This window comes from Gadus macrocephalus, chromosome 14, assembly GCF_031168955.1.
Source record: "Gadus macrocephalus chromosome 14, ASM3116895v1".
NCBI lineage: Eukaryota > Metazoa > Chordata > Actinopteri > Gadiformes > Gadidae > Gadus > Gadus macrocephalus.
The window spans coordinates 330,533-339,624 of NC_082395.1; the positions used below are offsets into that span (position 1 = coordinate 330,533).

A 9,092-nucleotide genomic window follows, 5' to 3' on the forward strand; every position below is an offset into this window, starting at 1 on the left:
CTGATTGCTTTGCAATAAAAGAATACACTCAAACAAAAGCACTTAAATCTTACCCACAACACCTTTAAAGCATGAACATCAAATAAAAACCAACCTGTAAAGTGTCTTTATTCCCTCTTCATTATAATGTGTTAATGCACATGTTGAAATTTACATTTACATTTACATTCAGGGCATTTAGCAGAAGCTTTTATCCAAAGCGACTTACAATAACTACATTTGTGATAAGAAGTGCATCAATATATCGCTGTCGGTACAGAAAGGCTTTTGTACCGACAGTTCTTAGAACCAAGTGCAAGTACCACAATCGCTAGGCTAATCAATTCCCCGTGTTGCAGCCATAATAGCAGCTACTGCAGTTACTACAAGTACTATAATACAATACAATACAATACAATACAACACAATGTACAATGGTGGCCAGAAGCGGGAGGGTGGCTATGCAGAGTCGAGGTGGGCTCTGAACAGGTGAGTCTTGAGTCTTTTTCGGAAGATGGTGATCGACTCTGAAATCTGAAGGCTGCTGCACCCATCCCCACCAGGAAGTAGGTCCCAACTGCGGTTCCAGAACAATTCCTCATCTATTTTCAAAATAATGAGAAAATATCAATCCAAAACAACTTTGAAACTTATTTGCTTGATGAATTGTAATACCGTACCAATAAATGTTTTTATAGCTGGGCATGAAAAGCAGTGCTCAGACATTACAAATACAGATCCACACAATGCTAGAAGGATGTAAAGAACACTAAGAACATCAAGCGCTGAGATAAGAGTGGCAGCAGTGGGACATCAGACGGTGGTCCGTCCCTCTGGGCCCCTTCAGTGGCCACTCATCCTCCTCTGCTCCAGCACCCACCCGGCGGGGTTCATGTCCAGCTTCAACATGTTCAGCACCCAGGGGTCCTGCTGGGCCCCTCGGATGAACTCGTAGAGATTAATATGACCTGGAGAGACAGTAGCATCTAGTTCAGCCCCGCCCATCATTACCTGACCTATATCTATATCATAAACCTCTATGACTATCCCTACAGCTCACCGTCTCGGTCGGAGTCCACCGCCTGCAGGATCCCGTCCACCACCTGGTCCACGCTCAGCGGGCCGTCCTTCCACTCCCTCTTGGTGCTTCTGTTCACTCGGTAGATGCTCTGGGGAGGGAGGGCGGAGTTAGTGCTCTGGGGAGGGAGGGCGGAGTTAGTGCTCTGGGGAGGGAGGGCGGAGTTAGTGCTCTGGGGAGGGAGGGCGGAGTTAGTGCTCTGGGGAGGGAGGGCGGAGTTAGTGCTCTGGCGAGGGAGGGCGGAGTTAGTGCTCTGGCGAGGGAGGGCGGAGTTAGTGCTCTGGGGAGGGAGGGCGGAGTTAGTGCTCTGGGGAGGGAGGGCGGAGTTAGTGCTCTGGCGAGGGAGGGCGGGGTTAGTGCTCTGGGGAGGGAGGGCGGGGTTAGTGCTCTGGGGAGGGAGGGCGGAGTTAGTGCTCTGGGGAGGGAGGGGTTAGTGCTCTGGGGAGGGAGGGGTTAGTGCTCTGGGGAGGGAGGGCGGGGTTAGTGCTCTGGGGAGGGAGGGCGGGGTTAGTGCTCTGGGGAGGGAGGGGTTAGTGCTGTGGGGAGGGAGGGGTTAGTGCTCTGGGGAGGGAGGGGTTAGTGCTCTGGGGAGGGAGGGCGGGGTTAGTGCTCTGGGGAGGGAGGGCGGGGTTAGTGGTCTGGGGAGGGAGGGGTTAGTGCTCTGGGGAGGGAGGGGTTAGTGCTGTGGGGAGGGAGGGCGGGGTTAGTGCTCTGGGGAGGGAGGGCGGGGTTAGTGCTCTGGGGAGGGCAGGGTTAGTGCTCTGGGGAGGGAGGGGTTAGTGCTCTGGGGAGGGAGGGGTTAGTGCTCTGGGGAGGGAGGGGTTGGTGCTCTGGGGAGGGAGGGGTTAGTGCTCTGGGGAGGGAGGGGTTAGTGCTCTGGGGAGGGAGGGCGGGGTTAGTGCTCTCGGGAGGGCGGGGTTAGTGCTCTGGGGAGGGCGGGGTTAGTGCTCTGGGGAGGGAGGGGTTAGTGCTGTGGGGAGGGAGGGGTTAGTGCTCTGGGGAGGGAGGGGTTAGTGCTCTGGGGAGGGAGGGCGGGGTTAGTGCTCTGGGGAGGGAGGGCGGGGTTAGTGCTCTGGGGAGGGAGGGGTTAGTGCTGTGGGGAGGGAGGGGTTAGTGCTCTGGGGAGGGAGGGGTTAGTGCTCTGGGGAGGGAGGGCGGGGTTAGTGCTCTGGGGAGGGAGGGCGGGGTTAGTGGTCTGGGGAGGGAGGGGTTAGTGCTCTGGGGAGGGAGGGGTTAGTGCTGTGGGGAGGGAGGGCGGGGTTAGTGCTCTGGGGAGGGAGGGCGGGGTTAGTGCTCTGGGGAGGGAGGGGTTGGTGCTCTGGGGAGGGAGGGGTTAGTGCTCTGGGGAGGGAGGGGTTAGTGCTCTGGGGAGGGCGGGGTTAGTGCTCTGGGGAGGGAGGGGTTAGTGCTCTGGGGAGGGAGGGGTTAGTGCTGTGGGGAGGGCGGGGTTAGTGCTCTGGGGAGGGAGGGGTTAGTGCTGTGGGGAGGGAGGGGTTAGTGCTCTGGGGAGGGAGGGGTTAGTGCTCTGGGGAGGGAGGGGTTAGTGCTCTGGGGAGGGAGGGCGGGGTTAGTGCTCTCGGGAGGGCGGGGTTAGTGCTCTGGGGAGGGAGGGCGGGGTTAGTGCTCTGGGGAGGGAGGGGTTAGTGCTCTGGGGAGGGAGGGCGGGGTTAGTGCTCTGGGGAGGGCGGGGTTAGTGCTCTGGGGAGGGAGGGCGGGGTTAGTGCTGTGGGGAGGGAGGGGTTAGTGCTCTGGGGAGGGAGGGGTTAGTGCTCTGGGGAGGGAGGGGTTAGTGCTCTGGGGAGGGAGGGGTTAGTGCTCTGGGGAGGGAGGGGTTAGTGCTCTGGGGAGGGAGGGGTTAGTGCTGTGGGGAGGGCGGGGTTAGTGCTGTGGGGAGGGCGGGGTTAGTGCTCTCGGGAGGGCGGGGTTAGTGCTCTCGGGAGGGCGGGGTTAGTGCTCTGGGGAGGGCGGGGTTAGTGCTCTGGGGAGGGAGGGGTTAGTGCTGTGGGGAGGGAGGGGTTAGTGCTGTGGGGAGGGCGGGGTTAGTGCTCTGGGGAGGGCGGGGTTAGTGCTCTGGGGAGGGAGGGGTTAGTGCTGTGGGGAGGGAGGGGTTAGTGCTCTGGGGAGGGAGGGGTTAGTGCTGTGGGGAGGGAGGGGTTAGTGCTGTGGGGAGGGAGGGGTTAGTGCTCTGGGGAGGGAGGGGTTAGTGCTCTGGGGAGGGAGGGGTTAGTGCTCTGGGGAGGGAGGGCGGGGTTAGTGCTCTGGGGAGGGCGGGGTTAGTGCTCTGGGGAGGGCGGGGTTATGGAACTGCGGAGGGGTTACTTAGAGGCTACTATCAATAATAGCACCTACATATATCAGATGACCTTTGATAACTGTCACTTGTCAGATAACTGGACTCTTTCCCCTTCAATACCCGCGATATGTCAGCGTTTGAACTCACGTCGATGATGGAGCGCAACTCGCTGCGGTCCACGTAGCCGTTGCTGTCTTTGTCGTACACTTTGAACGACCAGCGCAGCTTGTGCTCCAAGTCGCCTCGGAAAACCAGGTTCAACGCCGCCACAAACTCTAGGAAATCAATGGTGTTATCCTGTTGATGAAGATCAGAACACAAATCAATGGTGTTATCCTGTTGATGAAGATCAGAACACAAATCAATGGTGTTATCCTGTTGATGAAGATCAGAACACAAATCAATGGTGTGATCCTGTTGATGAAGATCAGAACACAGATCAATGGAGTTATCCTGTTGATGAAGATCAGAACACAAATCAATGGTGTGATCCTGTTGATGAAGATCAGAACACAAATCAATGGTGTTATCCTGTTGATGAAGATCAGAACACAAATCAATGGTGTTATCCTGTTGATGAAGATCAGAACACAGATCAATAGAGTTATCCTGTTGATGAAGATCAGAACACAAATCAATGGTGTGATCCTGTTGATGAAGATCAGAACACAGATCAATAGAGTTATCCTGTTGATGAAGATCAGAACACAAATCAATGGTGTGATCCTGTTGATGAAGATCAGAACACAAATCAATGGTGTGATCCTGTTGATGAAGATCAGAACACAAATCAATGGTGTGATCCTGTTGATGAAGATCAGAACACAAATCAATGGTGTGATCCTGTTGATGAAGATCAGAACACAAATCAATGGTGTTATCCTGTTGATGAAGATCAGAACACAGATCAATAGAGTTATCCTGTTGATGAAGATCAGAACACAAATCAATGGTGTGATCCTGTTGATGAAGATCAGAACACAAATCAATGGTGTGATCCTGTTGATGAAGATCAGAACACAAATCAATGGTGTTATCCTGTTGATGAAGATCAGAACACAAATCAATGGTGTGATCCTGTTGATGAAGATCAGAACACAGATCAATGGAGTTATCCTGTTGATGAAGATCAGAACACAAATCAATGGTGTGATCCTGTTGATAAGAACTTTACATTTACATTTACATTTAGGGCATTTAGCAGGCGCTTTTATCCAAAGCGACTTACAATAAGTACATTTGTCATAAGAAGTGCGACAATATATCGCTGTCGGTACAGTAAGGAAGTTATAGAACCAAGTGCAAGTACAACAATCGCTAGGCTAACCAATTCCCTGTGTTACAGCAATAATAGCAGCTACTGCAGATGTTACACAGTTAAGTACTATAATACATTACAATACAATACAATGTACAATGGTGGCCAGAATGGGGAGGGTGGCTATGCAGAGTCGAGGTGGACTCTCGACTCTCAACACAAATCAATGGAGTTATCCTTTTGATAAGAAGATCAGAACACAAATCAGTGGTGTTGTCCTGTTGATAAGTAGTCAACGCAAATCAATGGAGTTATTCTGTTCATAAGAAGATCAGAAAACATCATCAATGGAGTTATCCTGTTGATGAAGATCAGAACACAGATCAATGGAGTTATCCTGTTGATGAAGATCAGAACACAGATCAGTGGTGTTGTCCTGTTGATGAAGATCAGAACACAGATCAGTGGTGTTGTCCTGTTGATGAAGATCAGAACACAGATCAGTGGTGTTGTCCTGTTGATGAAGATCAGAACACAGATCAGTGGTGTTGTCCTGTTGATGAAGATCAGAACACAGATCAGTGGTGTTGTCCTGTTGATGAAGATCAGAACACAGATCAGTGGTGTTGTCCTGTTGATGAAGATCAGAACACAGATCAGTGGTGTTGTCCTGTTGATGAAGATCAGAACACAGATCAGTGGTGTTGTCCTGTTGATGAAGATCAGAACACAGATCAGTGGTGTTGTCCTGTTGATGAAGATCAGAACACAGATCAGTGGTGTTGTCCTGTTGATGAAGATCAGAACACAGATCAGTGGTGTTGTCCTGTTGATGAAGATCAGAACACAGATCAGTGGTGTTGTCCTGTTGATGAAGATCAGAACACAGATCAGTGGTGTTGTCCTGTTGATGAAGATCAGAACACAGATCAGTGGTGTTGTCCTGTTGATGAAGATCAGAACACAGATCAGTGGTGTTGTCCTGTTGATGAAGATCAGAACACAGATCAGTGGTGTTGTCCTGTTGATGAAGATCAGAACACATCATCATGAGTTTACGCGGTCCCTCGTGTAAAGGGTGGTGAGATGGGGCTTCAGAAACCTCCTCACCCCGTTCCTGTCGAACGCCCGGAACATTGCCTCAGCGTAGTCGGACGCCTCCCCCGTCGGGTCCACCCCAAAGAACCTCTTGAACTCGTGCAGGAACAACACGCCGCTGGGACACTCCACCACAAACATCTTGTACATCTCCTGAAGCGCCTTGACGTCGATCTCCTCGTCGTACCTCCCCGTTTGGTTTATCTGCCCCATGCTGGGGATGGCTTCATCCAACACCTCTCCTCTGTTCCCTGGTGTCTGCGGAGTGTCTCCTGAAGCCAGCGGTGCCGACCGGTTCAGTTATAACCTCGTGTCCCAGGGTCACTCCTGCTGGGAACCACAGAGGCTTCGGGCGCTGAGCCTCAGGATTAGCCTGCTGCTGACTACCTACGTGGGGTAACCCTACCCAGCAGAGCACCAGAGCAGTGCATCTCATTAACAGGAGGCTTACTTAACCTGACAGCAAACCAGGGACACCTGTCCGTCTGGTTCTATTCTGATGCTTTTCTTTTTGAATTGCGCTGCCAAGATTAATTATTATAGTTGTGTGTAAGACACATTTGGTCAGTTGGAGATCAAGATTAATTATTATAGTTGTGTGTAAGACACATTAGGGCAGTTGGAGATCAAGGTGAATTATTATTGTTGTGTGTAAGACACATTTGGGCGGTTCGAGATCAAGGTGCGTGGCTCGGTTTGATGAATTAACCTTAGCCATAACGCTGAGGTCCTCCCAGTGTTGCTGCATCAGGGAGGAGAAGGGCAGGCAGTGGACACACAGTTAGGCATTCATCTGAAAAATAAAATGGCAATTCCTACCGTGAAGACTGTTGCAATATATATCTGTGACCTGATTAATCAATGATTGTACAACCACACACACACAGAAGATATGTAGCAAGGAATGTATTGAGCGATGAACATGTATATACACCAGTATACAGTATCTCAGATCAGTCTGTATATGCCTGTAATCAGTCTTTTCCTGTACGAAGATTATTGCCTACATCCAATTACCTGGCGTCGTACCAATCTCTCTGAATTAGATTGCATTAGCTTTAGGATAATCAATTAGAGCCTGAAGCAAAAGCTGACCGCTGAACCGTTGACAAGAGCAAGAGGGAGAGGGACCCCCCTTTGTGCAAGAAGCTTATGTATTAGTATACTTTGAGTATTTAAGTAGATTAAACAACTCTTTTATCAAGACAATACTGACCAATTCCTAATTTACGACTGATTGCTACCTTATTTTCAACCCAAAGCTGTATTTACTAAAATAATTTAGTTTAAGAAGTGGGATAACCAAACATTAAAATTAGCAAGACCATTAATGTTTGTGGTTAAACCTCTCCGGTACTGATGAGGCTTTAGTACCTTTCTATGCTCTTCAGTCTTGGCAGCGGCCCCGTTGGCCACAGAACGCAGCGTTTGTGCCAATAAGGCTGATCAGGGACACCGAGGAGTGAGGGGAGAGGGTGAGCAGGGCGGTAACAACACCACACATTTCATTTCCCAGAATACCTTTCAGTCAAGCCACCTTCAAAATTTCCTTCTCCCGTTTTTTACAAACCCAAATCGTTCCTTTAAGATACAGTCAGACAGAAAAACAGACCCTGCAGAATCAAAATATGTCCTTCCTGGGTCTCTTCCATGCAGCCCTCCAATATCTAAATCAATAAGAGTACCACCGGCATCTATCTATGTTAGTGACCATTTCTTCCCTGATTGGTCTGTGAATCCATCTCCCTGTCGGTCGCAGTTGTGTTATTGGCCGAGGATAACCCCGTGTAGTAGCTAGAGAGCGTATGGTGTGGCTCCACACCGTTTCCATAGTCGATGCACCTTGTGGGCGTCGTAGTAACCTCCTCTGGCCTCAGCGGTCCGATGTGCTGCTCGTTGCTGCTGTGCCTCATGCTCTGAGGAGCCCAGAAGAATACCTTCATTATATAATACCTGCACTGTAGTCCTTAGGGACCACAACCCCGTATTGGAACATAGTTCAGACCCACACCCTGCCTCTAAAGGTGGTGCAGAGCCAGGAGGCTGGGACCTGCCTCTTTAGGTGGTGCAGAGCCAGGAGGCTGGGACCTGCCTCTAAAGGTGGTGCAGAGCCAGGAGGCTGGGACCTGCCTCTAAAGGTGGTGCAGAGCCAGGAGGCTGGGACCTGCCTCTAAAGGTGGTGCAGAGCCAGGAGGCTGGGACCTGCCTCTAAAGGTGATGAAGAGCCAGGAGGCTGGGACCTGCCTCTAAAGGTGGTGCAGAGCCAGGAGGCTGGGACCTCCCTCTGAAGGTGGTGCAGAGCCAGGAGGCTGGGACCTGCCTCTAAAGGTGGTGCAGAGCCAGGAGGCTGGGACCTGCCTCTAAAGGTGGTGCAGAGCCAGGAGGCTGGGACCTGCCTCTAAAGGTGGTGCAGAGCCAGGAGGCTGGGACTGCCTCTGAAGGTGGTGCAGAGCCAGGAGGCTGGGACCTGCCTCTAAAGGTGGTGCAGAGCCAGGAGGCTGGGACCTCCCTCTAAAGGTGGTGCAGAGCCAGGCGGCTGGGACCTGCCTCTAAAGGTGGTGCAGAGCCAGGAGGCTGGGACCTCCCTCTAAAGGTGGTGCAGAGCCAGGAGGCTGGGACCTGCCTCTGAAGGTGGTGCAGAGCCAGGAGGCTGGGACCTGCCTCTAAAGGTGGTGCAGAGCCAGGAGGCTGGGACCTGCCTCTAAAGGTGGTGCAGAGCCAGGAGGCTGGGACCTGCCTCTAAAGGTGGTGCAGAGCCAGGAGGCTGGGACTGCCTCTGAAGGTGGTGCAGAGCCAGTAGGCTGGGACCTGCCTCTAAAGGTGGTGCAGAGCCAGGAGGCTGGGACTGCCTCTGAAGGTGGTGCAGAGCCAGGAGGCTAGGACCTCCCTCTAAAGGTGGTGCAGAGCCAGGAGGCTGGGACCTCCCTCTAAAGGTGGTGCAGAGCCAGGCGGCTGGGACCTGCCTCTAAAGGTGGTGCAGAGCCAGGAGGCTGGGACCTCCCTCTAAAGGTGGTGCAGAGCCAGGAGGCTGGGACCTGCCTCTGAAGGCTCTGAGGGGAGATGGATGGGTGGTGGAGAGGAGGACGGAGGGGGAACGTGGGCTGTGGATCTGTACCCTGCCTGTTCCTCAGTCTCCACTTGGTGGTGATAAAACATTACAAAGAATCTGGACCGCAACAACAACCCACCCTGCAACACAGGGTGGGTTCCCTGCAGACCTTTCATGGGCCTTTCCACCACAAACCACACGGTAACCACAGAGTGGAAGCCCTTCAGAAGATTATAGAGAAGATCACAAGCAAGGCGCTCCTTGATTTAGTGAACATCGTGATGTTTAAAAGAGATTAGGGATCAAATGACCCATCAGTCTCAAATGAATATTGATC

At 52.1% G+C, this 9,092-nt stretch overlaps 1 protein-coding gene across 1 annotated transcript; it reads right to left on the reverse strand.

Annotated features, from left to right (window-relative positions):
* Window positions 1-681: 681 nt before the first annotated feature.
* guca1b (guanylate cyclase activator 1B) lies at window positions 682-6,064 on the reverse strand. Its single transcript, XM_060071309.1, has 4 exons — window positions 5,719-6,064; window positions 3,498-3,647; window positions 1,040-1,148; window positions 682-947 (listed from the first exon to the last, which is right to left on the reverse strand). Exons 1-4 carry the CDS (start codon window positions 5,917-5,919, stop codon window positions 823-825), a joined length of 585 nt encoding a protein of 194 aa, XP_059927292.1. The 5' UTR covers window positions 5,920-6,064; the 3' UTR covers window positions 682-822.
* Window positions 6,065-9,092: the final 3,028 nt, after the last annotated feature.